Source organism: Manis javanica, chromosome 17, assembly GCF_040802235.1.
Source record: "Manis javanica isolate MJ-LG chromosome 17, MJ_LKY, whole genome shotgun sequence".
NCBI classification, from domain to species: domain Eukaryota; kingdom Metazoa; phylum Chordata; class Mammalia; order Pholidota; family Manidae; genus Manis; species Manis javanica.
In genome coordinates this window covers 64,355,179-64,372,450 of record NC_133172.1, presented here as the reverse complement: position 1 = coordinate 64,372,450, position 17,272 = coordinate 64,355,179, and the positions used below count along the sequence as shown (strand labels likewise).

Sequence of the window (17,272 nt, the reverse complement as noted above, 5' to 3'; positions counted from 1 at the left end):
ACTTGCCCTGCTCCTGGGTGCTCGGCCTCCAGGCGCACGCACTGCCCGCACGGGGCCGCGGCGGCCCCAGCCCTCCTGGGGGCTGAGTGGCTGGCTGCAGGCCAGCAGCCACCTCGCTCCGCAGCTGGACCAGGTCGTGCTCTGACAGGGAGTGGTCCCGCCTCAGCGTCACCTCCCCACACGGCGACTCTTCCTCCTGTGGACACAGCAGACCTGGCCCTGCCCACCTGTGCCTCCCGCCTGGACTGACCGAGGTGTGCCTCGCACCAGGGACACGCGCTGCTGCTGGGCCCACGCGGCCAAGGGCCATCCACCCTCCTTGCCGCCCAGCCCGCCTGTCCCCGGGGCAGAAGGCAAGTGCCTCAAACACCAAAGCCTTCCCAGCAGCCTCCAGGGAGTCCTGTAGAGGACAGGCCTGGGGTCAGGCAGAGCCACCGAGGCCACTGTCCCTGGGCTCCCCAGGCTCAGAAGGCCTTAAGAGCAGACGGGGAAGGAGCTGCACGGGCCTTTCACTCCGACCAGGGGCTGCTCAGCTTCCTGGGCCCAAGATCAGGAAGCCCATTTCAGTCCTTGATGTGCTGTGGGAACGGCGGCCCAAGCCACTGTCCCCGTCATCCTTCTGAGCCGCAAAGACAGGGAAGGGTCCCCCAGCCCCACCATGTTTGTTCCCAGGGCAGCCCCAGCCCCACAGCAGGCCAGCAGCTTCAAAGGCAGGTGCTGCGACGGCCCTGAGCACAGGATGCCCTGGCTCGCTCAGCCCCTGCTCACTTCCCTGTCCCCCACTCCCACTCCGTGGCCTCTGCAGTGATCTGCGGGCTCTGACCTCAGATGTGTTCATCTCCTCCATCTCTGCCAAGGTGGGCGCCTTGAGCAGGACCCGGGGCCGTGGGTGCTGGGCGTTGCTCCCAGCATCCGGGCTGGACAGGTTGATGCAGGAAGCGGACTTGATGTCTCCGGAGCACGCATCGAGGATGCAGGGCAGAGAGCCGAACCCTGGGGGAGGCAGGGGGTGATGCAGGTAGAACAACAAAGGAGGGGAGGGGCGAGGGGAGTGGGCAGAGGGCTCCCACTCACCACGTTGACTCCGGGGGGCGCAGTGCTCACCCCCCACTGGGCGCAGCCTCCGCTCCTGCTTGATCTCCTCCAGAATCCTCTCGTGCAGGGTCCTCTGCTTCTGGGGCAAAGGGCGGAGCCTTCTCTCCGAGACCTACAAGGAGTGCGGTGGCTCTGGGGCAGTGGGCAGTGACAGGGACGCTCTGGAGCTGAGGCGGAGCCCTGAGGCCCATAGGAGCCGGCACGGCAGGGGCCAACCTAGGGAGCCCTGTGCGCTCCCGGGCAGGGCCCCCCCTCCCGGAGCCAAGCTTCCAGCTGCCTCCCTTGGTGTGGACCCCTGGCAGCCCGTGGGGAGGCAGTCGAGGGCAGGGAGTGGCCCCGCTACCTGTTTCAGCGGAGGCCGGGAGCGGATGAAGTCCAGGATGAGCTCGTGGGCATCCTTCTTCACCCTGGGAGGGATGTCTCCGTCCACCTGTCGAGTGGGGGCAGGGGGCAGCAAGGCTGAGAGCCGGAGACTCCTCTGGGGCTGGGGCCACGGAGGGCTCACTTGGGCCGAGCAGGGCCCAGGGTTTACACCAGCCTTCCTCTCTGGGGCCGTGGGGCAGGTACAAGCGTGGCTGCGCCTCCACAGCGTCACCACCACTAGCACCTTGCATCTCAGGCTTTTCATGTGGAAATGGGGGTCAGTGGCACCTGCCCCATAGGGTGGCCATGGGGAAATTGACTCATACACTTAAGGCACCGGCAAGGGCTCGTCAGGGTTGATGTGGGTAAGCCGGCCTCAGCTCCAGCTGTCCTCTAGACTCCACCCCCCCCAGCCCTCTGCCTGCCCTGTTCACACAGTGGGCACCCCTCCTGACTCACCATGACCTTGCGCAGCTTGTAGTTCCTGGCTCGGATGTCCTGCATCAGCATCTCGAAGGGGGTGAGCTGGAACTCGGTGGGCAGCGGGTTGAACTCCTGTTCCTGCACTTTCTTGAGTTTCACTCCGTGGCGCAGCTCCCGCATGAGCTGGACCCAGAGTCGGGCCTGAGCCCCGGAAGATGAAAATGGCCCTGAGCCGTGGGCAGGCCTCCCATGGGCCCTCCAGGCACAGACCCAGAATGCCCTGTCTGTTTCCTGGGTCAGGAGAACAGCCGTGTCTTACCCAGTCAGTGTGTCCCAGGTTGTCAAGCTCCGCCAGGGACTTCTCTGCCTGTGGCTCATCTTCCCGAAGCTTCTGCAACATCTGTTAGCCCAGGGGAAGGTGAGGGTGGCAGGGTGTGGGCCCCCTGCTGGTCTGCCCATCTGGGGACATTTCCTTACCACATGGGCTACCATTCCACCAGCTAAAAGGACAAGTGAGCATTTCAGCTAAGGCTTTGGGCTCAGAAAGATATCTGGGGAACCAAGCCATCAGCCTTAGACCCATAGGGAACACCTGGTATTCCACTGGCTGACAGCTTCTCTTGGGCAAGGGCAGGGCGAGACCACAGAACCCACCTAGAACTTCTGGTTTGCAAAAGAATTGCATCTCTTTCTCGCCTGATCCACACATGCCAGTGAGGCCCCGTGTCCTCCACTGAGGCATGCAGAGCCATGGAGCCCTGTCACCCTCACCTATGAAGAGCTCCCAGATTTCTTTGAGATTTTAGCTCACAGGGTCACCTTTCGTAGCCTCTTTGCTTGGGCCACATGCACACCACCCTCTTCGAACACCCACATCCACTTCTCCACACAGGATCCCATCTGGAGTCTTGCACTTATCCACTTTGGTTGTTGTAAGGACTAAGCTCCATAAGGCTGCAACAACGGTTTACGTCTGTTTTTACTCACTTGAGTGTTCCTGGCTCCTAGCACATTGGGGCACTGGCTAGGTCTTAAATGATGGTTGAATGAATAAATGGATGGGTGGATGGGTGGGTGAGTTACTCAGCAAGTCCTGGGAAATAGTCATAGGTATGCAGTTTGTGATGTGGGGAATCACTGCCATTATGGTGAGGGCCCATCAAGGACAGCAGGGATTACTAGATAGCTATTCTATGCTGAATTTGAGAAGCAGATGCTAGGTATGCTGCCTTCATTGCCCTGGATCTTGGCAGCAGCTGGGGCCTCCATTCCCACCATCTCCCCTACCTGGGAGAAGCACCTCCCCTTTAGCACACAGTCCCCTCCTCCAACTAAGACAGAGGCAGTATCCTGGCTTTATAGCCTAGCAATTGCCAAACTGTTGGTACTCTAGAAAATGGTACCAAATCTCCAAGTGGCACAAGGTGTGTGATTCTAAAAAGAGACCTGTGTGTGACCTGGAAGTTCCTGTGGACAAAGGGTATGAAGGGTGGGTCTCCCTTCCTTCCTGGAGTATTTAAACCTGTCTATGAACAGGCTGCTTCTGCCCAAAATGCCAGCCCAGCTGTGCCCCACCAACAGACCCTCCTCCAGCTCCCTTCCACTACCAATTTCCTGAACTTCTCTTGGGTCAATTACTTGAAGTCTAGAGCTATTTGCTCCTGCTAAAAAAAGCTTCATTGTCTGGTCCAGGAATTGAATAGATTAGTAAGCAACTGCTTGGTAAGCAGAATAGACCCTTTAGAGCAAGAAAGACAAAGTGTCAAGCCCACCCGCTGCGCAGAGTGTCAGGTGGCATCCCCAGGGTGCTAGGGAGAAGTGGGGAGGCGGGCAGGAGGCTGGCTCCGGCTTGTCCCGCACTAGCCCAGCCCCGACCCCATGTCCCCAGAACGACCCTGAAGCCTACTCAGGCCCAGAGGGTCAGGGAAGCCGGCCAGGGTAGAATCAGGGACCAGCATCAGTTAAGTCCAAAAATAACTCCCGCTGCTTAAGCAAGAAACATTGGAGCAAATCCCTCCTGACCTCTCCAAGGTCTCTGTTTTCTTATCTGTGAAATGCTGATGGAAAGAAGGGGTCCTTGTGGGCCAAGACACTCGTTTCAAGGAAACACTTCAGTTCCTTCCAAGGGTGGGGCTGGGAGGTTTTAGGGGAAGACTGTCAGCTAACTCTGAGATGGCAGAGAGACAGGGCAGCCCTGGGGGAGACGCCAGCTCTGCCCTGTTCTAGCGCTGGGACTGGTGGCCAGGGACACAGCCTCTCTGAGCCTCCATATGCTCATCTGTAAGGCAGGTGACAACGCAGAGTGTGGACAGCAACGTTGGACCACCACTGGGGGGCAATGACGTGGGCTCGCATCCTGTCTCTGAGCTGCCAGCCATCCCACAGCTCCATGCACACAGCGCCACGGCACCGGTGCTGGGCTGCAGGAAGGGGCTTCTTTCACGCCCTGTCTTGGGAAGGAACCAGCCCTAGCAAGGGGAGGCGGGAGGTACAGCCCCCTTGGCAGATGTAAACATGGAGATCAGGGAGAGAACAACTAAGAGGCAACAGGAGTGAGGTCATGGGCTGAGGGGCTTGAGAGCCAGACACTTAAGGCCCGAGCGTCAGTCCGGTGCACACCCAGTAAGGGGTCAGAGTCAGGCTACAGCCTGAGAAGCACAGAGCACAGACCCTGGGCAGCCGAGCGGAGGCCCGTCCTGAGCATTTCCTCCCCTGCTGGATCTGTGCTAAAGGGACAGGCAGCCGTGCCTTGCCCACCTCCCCAAACCCCACTCAGGAAGGCACCTCTGAGGCCTCTCCCCACTCCTGAAGCCCTTCCCACCCTCTTACCACCTGGGCACTGCGCACGTCCCCTCTAGGCGCGCCCCTGCCCCACCCCTGTGCGTCCTCGGCAGACCCTCCCTCCACTCACCTCCTTGGCCTCCCGCACCCTGGCCAGGAAGGCGCGCAGCTCCAGCGTCTCCACAAAGAGCGCGCGGCACACAGCCTGATAGTGGGTGTGCGCCCCTCGGGGGTCGGTCAGGCGCGCCGCGCACAGCCGCATGGCCTGGGCGAACGTGCGCACGGCGCGGGGGCCGCCCTCGGCCTCCTCCTCCTCCTCGGGGCCCCCGTAGCCCTCGTCGGCCGCCCCGCAGCCGCCGTCGTCACAGTCGCTGTTGGCCATAAGGTCGATGAGCCGCTCCAGCTGTGGGCTGAGCTCCCGCTCCTCGCTGGCGTCCAGACCCCAGTCCAGCGCGCGGTAGATGGCAAAGCCCAGCGACTGCACCATCTGCGGGACAGGGGCCCGGAGTGTCACTGGGGGCCAGGCGCCCCCAAGGCAGGGGGCCCGGGAGAGAGGCGTGGGCTGGGCCTGACCACAGCTTCCGACAGGGTGGTGGGAACAGCCAGCTGTGCACCCAGAGACTGACCACCGACACAGGACGCCCTCCAACCGCGCAGCCACTACAGGGAAGTTGGGCAAGTTCTTAGGGTCAAACGTGCATTTACCACACGACTGCAGCCCCCCGCCCCCACCCTGGGTATGGAACCAGGAGAAAGATGTACATGCGCACAGGACTGGGGCGCTCGAATGTCTGCGCCAGGCGGGTGGTCAGCCAATGCGGGCCGTCCTTGCAGTGAAATACCAGTCAGCCGGGCACAGGACCGGCCTGCGCACAACCGCCTCACCGGCCCGGGCGCGCGTGACAGGCCAGACCAGTCTCCATGCTGCCCCGTTCGTCTATGTGAACCCGAGGCCAGGCGACGCTAAGTTACAGCCACAAAAAGCGGGCCAGTAATTCCAAGCCAGGGGTGGGGAGAGGGACTCGAAAGGGTGCAGGAACTTTTGGGATAAAGGACGAGGTCTGTGTTCTTAATCATGGCATCGGTTACACAGTGTACACACTTATCAGAAGTCAGTGTGAAGTATACCCAAAAATTTTGACTAAAAAAGACAACCTAATTAAATATTACCTTTTGATGTAATAAAATGGTATGTTTTATTTAATTTTTTATTTTTTATTTAAATATAGTTGATATACCTTAACAGTATATTTTAAATCAAAGGTGAACATCAGGTTTGTTCAGTTACATAACTGGAATTTTGCTGTACATAACAACGTTCTTAACACTTGAACTCATAAAAACTGACATCCCCTCACTGAAATACTTTAAACTGCATGTAAATTTCAATGTACGTAAATTTAACCTGGAAAATGAAACCTCAAAAAGAATCAAACCTGAGTTGAGGAATGGGGGAGGGGCCATCCAGGAAATAGTAACTTGGGGTCCGCCTGGGCCATACACTATTATGTTTGCTTTGTATATGCTTGAAACTCTCTACAACCGGGTTTTTTTTAAGCACATTAGCCACTTAGAACGCCGACAGTCTTGCAGCAGAGAGACCCTTGACTCAGCATTTCCATTCCCCTGGCAGGGAGCCCTGTTTGCATGGACTACTACTGGCACCTGAAGAATCGCTCTGTGGATGCCTGGGAGATGCTGCCACCCCTCCACCTGTTCACACGCAGCTGCACCCTGCCACCACCTGCTCAGGGGCCCGTGGCTGAGATGGGCAGGTCTGTCTGGCCAGAAGGGCCACCTGGCATGCTCCCTGATGGTGGCCTGGGATGACGCTGAGTGCAACGACAGCACTTCCGGTTTGTGTGCACCCGGTTTCTGGGCCTTGAAAGGCTTTCATATCTTCCCTTTAGGACGCAGATACAGAAGATGCACACACCAAAATGACCGAAGCTCTCCTGACATCAGGCACTTATGCAGTCAACAACCTGTGAGATACCCTCTTATTTCATCAGGGGAGGACCGAGGACAGAAGGTCAGGACACTGGCCCGCAGCTAGCAGCTAGCCAAGCTGAATGTGGACTTGAATGTGGGAATCAGGTCTGCCTGTGGCCTGTGCTCTAAGCTGTGTGCCAGGGTAGGAGGCCACTTCATGGCAGATGGAGCCACACCCTCACCAGACCTCAGGGACACTCTTACCACCTGGAGTCCAAGGCAGCCAGCCTGAAGGATGGCAGGTGGTGAGAGCCAGCACTAGGCAGGGGACGGAGGCAAGAACAGGCCTTGTCTGTCCTGCAACACTTTAAAAAGCACCCTGAGCCGGGGGACCTAGGGGTGTCAACCTGGGCTCACGGGTCTTGTGGGAAGAACAGGCTGCGATAGTGACAAAGTTCCAGCCTAAAGCCAACAAAAGCCCCGCCCATCTAGGAGAATGTCTTATCTCCCCTTTGGGCAAGCAAGGGTCACAGATCCAATCCCAGGCACACCCTAAAACCATGAGTCAGAGGGCACAAGGCCAAGGCCAAGCTGGCCACACCTGAAAGGTGACTGCAGGGCCCTGGCCTGAGCTGGGTGGAGTCCCCTGGGGCAGTGGGATCCCCAGAAAGCACCCTAAGGCCCCTCAGGACTACTGGGCTGACAAGCCACAGTTCTCACCAATTCCCATCAATTCCTTCTTGGCCCAGAGGGTTGGTGCCAGGAAGGGATGGTGGTGGAGGTGAACTTCACACCCTTCCTGGGTCTTCCCACAGCCCCTGTTGACCTGTAATGGCCCTGACCCGGTCTCTCCCTTGGACACCAGTCCACGGCATGAGGCGGGGCAGACAGAGGGCCAGGGAGGAAAGCCCCCAGCTCCAGGCAGCCCACCTGTGCCTCCCCTCTGGTCACTGGCCGGAGCACCAGCAGTGAAAGGGTTAATGGCAACAGGGGCCCATCTGACAGCTGCTCCCTCAAGAGCCTCTCTGTGCCCCTGGGGACTTTCCCATAAGGAAAAATCTGAGCAGCGGGCCAGAGTCTCAGAATCACCAGCTCTGCCGCCCCGAATGCAGACCAAAGGGGGCGCCCTAGGCAGCCAAGGGGCCCCAGAGCAGAGGCCCTGAAAGAGCAGGCCAGCTCCACCAGGGGCCAGCAGAGAGCACGGGGTGAGCGAGACAGGTGCGTTTCCAGGGGCGGGGCTATCACCAGGTTCATGTACGGGCCGTTGGGCAGGACGACCCAGGCTGGACCCCAACACAAAAAAGCCCCTTGTAAGGATTCTTGAAACTGGCACCAGTGGGTCTCCTCTGCAGCAGGAGGAAGGGACTCCGGACAGCAGGGCCACCCAGCATCACTGCCTGAGAGGCAGGGGGACAGTCCTGCACTTCGGATAAACAAATTATCCATAATATTATGCAGCAGTGGAGGGGACGACAAACACAAAGCAATGAAGATGACTCTTGAAAACACACTGAGTTTTTCCCCAAATTCCAGGAAACTATATACAATCACAATATTGTTTCCACAGGGCTCATGGCAATCCTAGCAGTGTGTCCTTAAACATGGGGTGGGTGTCTTGTCACTGACATATTAAGAATTGCCAGCGTGTGGTAATAAAAGGTAGGAAACCTTTGGAATGGTTTTAGTATCGCTTTTAAGTTCCCTACGACAGACAGTATAGCCTCTTCTGGCCTGTGCCCACCCACCTTGGTATAATACTGTTTAATATATAAATACATGTTTTCATAAAATTATTTTGAAAGGCAGTGGAATGATAAATATTAAATTCAGGACAAATTACCTGGGGGCAGGTGGATGGACAGGGAGACACAGGAAGAAATCCCACAGATGAGGTTTGAGTTCTGGGTGGGATGGGGGTCATTGGGTTGGTTTTCTGAGTGACCCTGAGACTCACTTCCTGCCTGACACCCCATGCCCGGGGGCTGGCCCCTCAGATCACATCATCTTCGCTCCCTCCCTCTGTCCAGTGGGAGGCATCCCAGGAGTTTGGGGGTGACAGGGAGAGGGAGGCGGGACATCATCGCTTCTCCCACCCCTGCAGGCCCACCAAGGCCCCCGGGGTCCACACCACCTGGTGGGCTCTCTCATCGCCGGCTGGCCCTCTGGGAGTAATCTCTTCGTCAACCCCCTGTCTCAGGGAAACAATTGTACAGCTTTATATTTTTTCTAATTTATATTATATGATACACCTAAGTTTTAATATGTATCCAATAAATTTAAAAATCATTTCAACAGTACCTGGGCTTCCCAGCTCGCCGGCGACACCATCATCGTTGTGGACTCTACGAGAGGACAGAAGAGGCCATCAGGACATACCTCAGCACCTGGGGCCCCGAGGAGTGCACCCACCCACCTGCCCTTCCCCTACCCCAGAGCATTGCCTGGAGTCTCCACCGGAATGCCAGGAAGCTTGCAATGGCTGTGCTAGCAGTCGCTCAGATGCACACCTGAAGCCCTGGCTCTGGGCTGGACACCCAGTGCACAGGCCCTGCCCCACACAGAAGTCACACCGAGGCGACCACTCGGAAGGGATCAGCCATCGGGGCCATCGAGTCTGTACCCGGGGAAGTGTGTTTGGTGAAGGGGGCAGCTCAGATAAGCCCGTCTGCAGAAAGACCTCACTGTCTGAGGCCCTGAGGCCCCCATCAGAGGGGTCAGAGGAGAAAACCCAACTAAGAGGAAAGTTGCTCTGAGGACTCCCAATGGGCAGGCCAGCCTCCGGCCACTGCTTCTGGGTCTGGGGGCTTTCCCTAGACCGTCAGCATCTCCAGCAAGAATCAGAGTCCTGGGTTGAAGCCCAGGTACTCATTTAGCCTCTGTAGTTTGCTGTTTACCACTTGACCTGGTACTGGGTTACCTGTCATGTAACCTAGACCACCCGGGAGGTAAGTGGTTCTGGAACCCGTTTCACAGACGAGGAAACAGAGGCCCAGAGGGTGAGCTTGTTTGCCCCAGAGTGTCATGGTAAGTGGTGGTGCTGGGTGAGGCCAGGCAGGGGGACCCCAGAATCTGTGCTCCTGCTGAGCCCTAAGCTATTTCCCTGGCCTTCCAAGATGCCAGGCTGGGTGAGACAGAAAACCCACCCACTTCTACAACTTTCCTTGAATTAAGTAAGTAGAACTGTGTCAGGATGTGAACTTCAGCTGCTTTAAATTCTTTCTGGAATGAGATGGGGTATAAAAAACCAAACCACTAAATTCTGCTAAGTGAGACTGCTAACTGCAAATATTGTTAAAATGCCATCAAGAGCCAGGAAGATTGCCAAAGATAAAAGGAGTCTGTGTTGGGCTGATCCATTAAAATAATGGAAAGCCATCCACTCCCAGCATTAGTGGAATTCATATAAAAGTGAGCAGCAAGCAGTATCCCGTGGACGTCCAGTATGTGTGTAGCTGTGGATGGATGGAGGCCATGGAAGGACGAAGAAACCAAACGGAGCACAAAGGCGCTCTTTGGAAGAGACTGGTGCCCTGCGCACGCTACGGCCGAGCAGCAGGGTGGGGCGGCCAGCCGGTCCCTCGGCCCCTGTGCAGGCCCTGCACCAGGGAGCTTTCCGACTGCAGCAACAGTGATGGCCGAGTCCCTCCCTTAAGAATCCATATGTTAACAAAGCAGGTGCTCATGAATGGAATCATAACAAGTGGCGAGGACTTGGGGTTTCCGTGAACAAGCTGCCCTCCATGACGTTTGGGCAGAAGGAGGCTGTGGAATTTCTTTGCTATAAAACTAGCGAATGAATTATTGTGGCTTCAGTGTGCACGGCCCCCTCATGGATGTTGGTGTCATGACTCTCTCTTTACAGATGAGGAGGCCGAGGCTCAGGCAGAGTGTGACCACACAGTTAATCAATGGCATTGCTGGGGCCCCCACCAAGCACTGCCAGACCCCAACGTGGGCCCTTCTGGCCAGCCCACCCAAGAGCTGGGTATGACCTTATGAAACTATTGTAACTTTGTGACCAGCGTGGTCACTAGCATTGTGCAGACCATCTTTTGCTTATTTTAAAAATTATCTTTGTGGGAGAGCAGAGACGCAGACAGAAGCAGATGAAGGCAGCTAAGACTGAGGGTTCTCACGAGGTCCATCAGCGCCATGCTGAGTGGAGCCACATCCAGGATGCCCAGTTTCCGAGGCATCCTATGGCCCCGCTTCTCACCCAGCAGGGCGGTGCACCCTTACCAAGGCTGCTCCGGTTAATTTGGTATAAAATAACAAATGAGGAGAAATCAAGATGCTGGGAGGTTTTCTTTGAAATGGTCCTGTGTCGTCGTAGTAAAAGATAAAAGATTTTATGTGGGGGAGAGAAGCCTGTGGGGTACAGCTTCAAGGCAAGTACCCCACCTGCCAAGACGGCAGGTAGTGGAGGGCTTCCCAGCGGCATCAGCCCCTGTCTGCCTCAGGGGTGGGAGTGGCACCTTTCAGGCCGAGTCCCACCGGCCCCCTGCCTCTCTCACCTGTTTCCTCGACTGCCCACCTGACTTGCAGTGTCGCCTGAAAGAACAAGTGAGGCACAGATGCAGACTCATCCCAGGGCACTGCGGCCACAAGGAGTGGGAGCGGGATTTCCACAGAGGTGGTGGGGGTCTCCAGGGCCTCCGCCATGCTTAGCCTGGGGGCACCTGCCTGTGATTCGTTAGGCCTGTGGTCAGGACGGGAATGGCTGTGGAGGAGCCCACGGTCCCCCCTCCAGAAGAGGGAGAGCGTGCCCGTCTCTGTGGAGGCCCGCCCACCACAGCTTGGGCTGCACCAGGCTCCCAGGCTGGACCTTCCAGCCCCTAAATACTGGCGACTCCAAGGGCAGACCTGTCTCCAGCCCAGGAGGCTCCTGCCTTCCAGCATCTCAGGCTTAGGGTTCCCGGAGAACCCGTGAGGCCCCACAGCAGGGAGGGCAGCCGGAGGCGCCCTCCATGCTGGTGGGAAATGGCCACTAGGAAGGCAGTCTGCGACATCTCACGTTGAAATTGCACCCGAGGGCCTTGCGTTAGCAGGTCTGCTTAGAAGACGGGCCCACATGGCATGAGGCCCACCAGGAGGCTCACCGGCACTTCCTTCCTAACTGGGAGATACTGGAAACAAATATATGTCCACTAGAGACATACGGAGTCATCCACAGAAGGGGAAGGAGGTGTCCTTTGTGATGAGATGGCCAGAGGTCCTTTAAGTGGACAGCAGGAGGCAGAATCCTGGGCTCAGAAGGAGCTACACTGAGCCGTGTGACCACGTGCAGAGGCTGGCAGGAGGGGGGCACGTGCTGTGCCACGGCGCTGAGAGACCAGTCTGTGCGGAGCGTGTGTGTGTGATGCAGGCTCATTCACGATTCAGGGCAAGAGCGTGTGGTCTGAGGCGAACAAGCCTCTGGAGTCACAGACCCGGGGGGCTCACACTGACTGACATTCTCAGAATGGCCCTCATTAAACAAGGGTGGCACCGCCACACAGGCTACTGTAAAGGTGAAGTGAAGGCACATGCGGACCTAGTAAGCCATTTGCAAATGCCTGTTTTATTGTCAAGTAACAAATTTCAAAACTTTAACTAACACCCCATGACAGCATTGGTCTCTAGAAACAAGCTGGAGGCAAACCGAAGGCAGCGGGGAAAGCGTTCTTGAAAGGAGGTTTTGTGTTTGTTCGCAAACACAAGAGTTCTTTGGATGAAAGGCATCGGGCCTGTGGTTCCCTCCCTCCTCCACCTCACTTCCGCAGACGCCCACCTCCAGGAAGCCTGTGGCAGAGGTCAGCCTGCTTCTCCTGAGCTCACACACACCCACAGGGCATGGCTCCCTCCCCTGCTGCAGAGCCCCTGAGGAGACCCAAGTCGAGGGGGCAGGTGTTGGCCAGAAGCCTGTGTACACCCCAAGCAATAAACGCTCAGATAATTGGCTCCACTGTCACAAAGTTCTGGCAAGGGAAGGAGGGTTGCTTCTCTGCTCCTGCAGGACTTCCATACCCAACTCTAGCCAGCACATCTTGGGAACAGCCCCAGAGACAGCCTTCCAATGGTCACCGCAGCCCTGGAAGAGGTGCACCGCATTCTAACGCAGGTCCCCCCCCCACTTGGCTGATGGCAGCTCATTCAGTCACAAATCTCACTTAGTCTGGGCTTCAGCCCCACAGTGCGGCCCAGAGAGAGTGAGGGACTTGCCTGAAGTATCTGGCTGAGATTCAGTCCCCAGCAAGCCCGGCTCTGAAGCCAGCACAGAGACCATAGCCGCTGGTCACTGCTGGAGGTATTCCAGAAAGGGCTGGAGGACCTTGCTCAGGGTGCGGCCCAGGGAGTCCACTTATGCAGTAGCCCAGTATCACTGGGAACCTGTCAGAAATGCAGCTTCTCAGGCCCACCCCAGACCTGGGCAGGATCAGACACTCCAGGGTTGGACCCAGCCATCTGTGGATCTGTGTTTAAACACCCACCAGCAGACTCAAATGTGAGTGCCCATTGCACTCATGTGACCTTTCCCCAACTTGTCCATTTTCTAACCCCAGGACTTGTGGGCACATTACATTGCAGGGAGGACTTGGGGTGGCAGGTGAGGTTGCTAATCAGCTGACCTTAAGGCCAAGACAGTATCCTGGATTTTTTACCTCTTCAACTATAAAAGAGTAAGCTCGGGTGATTTGTTATCGCAGCCAAAGGAAACTCTTACACCCTGCTTTTAAGCCCTTCTGCCATCTCTCCCTCTCTAGTCCTTAGGGACAGGCTACAGGGCAAATGCCCTTGAACAGTTACACATGAGCTGGACACTGGTGGCCCAGGGGTCCCAGGTGGAGCTGAAGGCCATGCAGGCAGCCCTCCCGACCTGCCTGATCATGGAGGAGCCATTTCCAGGCAGCCTTGCTCCCTGACTGGGGCCTTACCAGGAGGCCAAACGCCATCTGAGAAGTCTAACAGGATCAGTCTTCCTGTAGCCCATACTCACATATTTGCTTGAACGGCCACGTCCCAGGACTGACCAGCCAACACCACAGGACTCCCTCTACAGGAGCCACTCGAACACCACCAGCCCCATGGCTCATCCCTCATGCTGAGTTCAAAGGACATGGTTGATTCCATCCCAGGAGACAGAGAAGCCCTTCTCTGTGAACACCTGGGGGGTGTGGAGGACCAGGGCTCTGAATGTGGCTAAGGCACTGGGACCGTGTCTCCGTGAGCCCCTCCTCAAGAGTAAAACCCTCTCCTATATAGGCACAGGGCAGACCTTGCACATGGCCGGGGCATCTATTACAGCCAGCAGCACGGGCCGCTTCACAGGTGTCTGGATAACAACACAGTTTTTTGAAGGACAGCCTTCCTGGGAGGTGATCCTTGCTCAGAGGTGAGACTCAACCAGGAATGCTGTCTACAAACACACCTAGCTCAGTCACCAGCCCCTCCCACAGCCCTCGCTCCCATCCTCTGAAGGAGAGCTCAGGTGTTGTCTGGGATGGAGGACGATTTACATTATCAAGGAATGTACATAGTGAGCAGGTTCTGAGACCCTTGCCTGGTGCACTTTGCAAGCCTCCTCCTGTCCCGAGGGGCGGCCACCTACAGCTTCTGGTCAAGGCTCTGCACGAACCTGCAGGGGCTTCTAAGTTGGGTCTGGGCAGGGTGTCCATATGGACAGGACTAGGACACCTTAGCTGCTACCCTGGCAAGCCAGTGCTTTCTCATGCCAAGCACATCCCAAGGCTTCACAGCCATCAACCCAGCCTTCAAGGTGGGTGCCATCATCCTCGCATTGCACAGAGAATGACAGTGAGGCAACCAGATGCTAAGGAACTTCCCAAAGCCACACAGGGGGTGGGTAGCAAGCACCCTGGGCAATTGGAAGGCTGCTTTACCTTTGTGGACCTGGTTTCCCATCTGCACAATGAGGGTCGTTACAGTGCCTCTCTCATCACATGGAAGACAGCGGGCCCAACGTTGTGTGCACCTTTCCCACAAGTACTCTGAAGGTGTGGGCTGTGGTCAACCTGGATCATAAAGCAAAGTGCCCACCAGTCCCTGGGAGGCCAGGCTTCATCTCCATACCATATCTTGGCTGGGTGACCCTCATAGGCTGCAGCAGGTGAGCACGGGAGTCCCCCACGGACAGTGAGGACAGTAACGTCAGCAGCTTCCGTGGGGAACCGAGAAGCCAGAGACAAAAGCCACATGGGAAAGACCTTGACTGGAGCAGAGACTCTCCCAGAGCCGGGAGGAGGAAATGCTTTCCCACAGAAGGAGTTCATCTTACAACTAGCTCTCACTTCCCTGCATGGAGGCACAGTCCACCAGAAGATGCTCTCACACTGACTGCATGCTCATCTGTGTGGACAGCCACTTCAAAAAAGGCAAGCTAAGTTCTTTCTCACTTAGGAGGGGACCTGCCAGCAAGGCCTACCAGAACACCCGTGACATCCTTAGTGGCCATGGGTCCTACTTCAGCTCCCGGGAGAGGACACACTAGCCAGGAGATACTTGAATGAGTGTCTGCTGAGGAAACAGATGGCCCCATTTACATATGCAATAATAGTTGCACAGAGATAACCTGTGTGTGTGTGTGCACGGCTGTGTGTGTCTGCGTGCATATCTGTGTGCACGCGTACCTGTGTGCACGTGTCTGTATGTGTGCATGTGTGTCTGTGTCTGTGTGCACGTGTGTGTGCGTGCATTTGCTTCCTGGCTCTCTCATTTGTCCTTATCTGATCCTAGGCAAATGCTACCATGACCCCAGTTTGCAGGAAGAATGAGGCACCCGTCAGATGCCAGGGGCTGCTCCTCAGCACTGCTCTGTTTCTCCAGCTACTGAGCTGGGGAGAAAGGGGTGGAAAGAGAATTCCAGGTCCCATGGAGCTCATGACACCAAGACGTCACAGTCCAAGCAGGATGGACTAGGAAGCATTTCTGTGTCTGGAACTCAAGAGCTATAAAATGAGGCCTTGCATCCATGCAACTGTGAACTACAATGCGGTGCTACCTGCAGGAGCTCTACCCTGGAGACAGTGCCTGTGCACAGGGGCGGCTGATCTCAGAACCACAGGCAGAAGATAAAGGAACAGGAGATGGCTGAAGGGACAGGTGACCTGGTGGACAGGTCATGTGAGTGCCCCAAGCCTGGAAAGTGGGGCCTGTGAAAAGTTTTAATATCAAAACTGACAAAAAAAACCTCAGAAAAGTAGGGCAGTGTGTAAATCAGCACAAGCAGAATGGAAGTGGGAGGTGATGGGAGATGTCTGTGAGGACTGCACGCCCCTATCTACACTGCATCCAGCGCTGTGCCTGCCCAGGGGGCTTTCTTGGTAAAGAGCCCAGTGTCCAGAGAAAAGTATGCATGACCAGCAGATGTAGGCCCAGAAGGCAGGAGGTCTCTCCAGTGAGCTGCCAGCCAAGCACCGCTTTGGCGTGCGGCCATTCTCCTGGAGTGCACCACTCTGGAGGGCATCAGGCAGACACCACACAGAACATTCCAGGGCCACCTGACCACTGGCCGACCTGCACTTAGGAAATTAGCTTAGCTTCACTACACAGGCAACGGCTTGCACGGTAAAGCCTGCTACTATCTTGTCTCAGTTAAAAAAAAAAAAAGCCCAACTTAAGGGGGGAGCCTAGTAAACATAATGTTCTTCATGTAATTGTAGATTACTGATAACAACAACAACAAAAAGACCAGCCCTTTCCCCATCAGGAGGTTTTAATAATGGCCTCTTAAAAATAACTTCACATGTTAATACATTTTCCTTTTTCTCATTTATAAAAACACAGAGAGGGGTGTTTCCCAAGTAGTTATGAAGACGTCTCCAGACTAAAGATTATTCCTCCTGTCGTAGATGGAAGCATGGAGAAGTGTCACTGACTGTGCTAATATAATATTATTCATTCCCCCACATATGGGTTAGTTTTTGTTGTTAATTTCTTTTAAATTATTTTAAACCTTTACTTAATGCCTAGATTTACCAGAACTTTGTAAGGGAGGCTGGTTCTGAGGGCCCATGTGAACATTTTCCTAATAGCTATTTACAGCAAGAAATAAACACGCATGTTCCAGTGAATTCACCAATCATTCAAGTCCCAGAGAAGCTTTGAGTTAGCCACCTTTGGGAGGCATTTGATCTAAAGTTTCAGTTGATTACAAAGGCTCCGGAAGAGAAAAGAAAGTTCAGGGTAATCTATTTTTCTTAATCTTTAAAAAGGCAGCAAGTCATAAACTCATCCACCTTTACAAGACATGTTTATGGGTGGGAACTGAAGAGAGTATCAAATGGAAAACTGAATTGGGCTCCTTAGTATCATGGGCTGGGACGTTCCCATAAGTCATCAGAGAATGGAGGCTTCCTGCTGCGTCTACAGTGACCAGGAAGGAGTGGCTACATCCCTGGGGGCTGAAAAGTGGGCAGAACCAGATGGTCACTGCCTCCTTGCACATTTTAGAGCACCAATAAGAAACACGGCTTGACCCTCCCACAGAAAGATGTGGGAGGCCTTCAGTTCTAACCAGCTACTGTGACTGGTTACAAACCCCTTACCACTTCATGCCTCAGTTTCCCCATCTTTAACATCAGAGGGCCAGGCCAGGCAGGCCTCTATAGCTGTGTCCTGCTCTTTGATGCCAGGAGCCACACCCTGGGTTATATTGTGTACCTCCAAGGATGGGGAGGGG

General features: G+C 55.7%; 1 protein-coding gene across 4 annotated transcripts in view; it reads right to left on the bottom strand.

The window, feature by feature from the left end:
- Positions 1-17,272, bottom strand: part of SPIRE2 (spire type actin nucleation factor 2) — a 39,209-nt gene that overhangs the window by 11,323 nt on the left and 10,614 nt on the right. For 2 of the 4 annotated variants that reach the window (XM_036993902.2, XM_036993899.2), the window contains 8 exons: positions 8,893-8,936; positions 4,793-5,149; positions 2,201-2,281; positions 1,918-2,082; positions 1,439-1,525; positions 1,075-1,207; positions 824-993; positions 7-196 (listed from right to left, as the gene is read on the bottom strand). In XM_036993902.2, coding sequence (XP_036849797.1) covers positions 7-196; positions 824-993; positions 1,075-1,207; positions 1,439-1,525; positions 1,918-2,082; positions 2,201-2,281; positions 4,793-5,149; positions 8,893-8,925 — 1,216 coding nt within the window. In that variant the 5' untranslated portion in view covers positions 8,926-8,936. The remainder of the gene's footprint in view (positions 1-6; positions 197-823; positions 994-1,074; positions 1,208-1,438; positions 1,526-1,917; positions 2,083-2,200; positions 2,282-4,792; positions 5,150-8,892; positions 8,937-17,272) is intronic. The other 2 variants (XM_036993900.2, XM_036993901.2) reach the window with 2 other exon arrangements.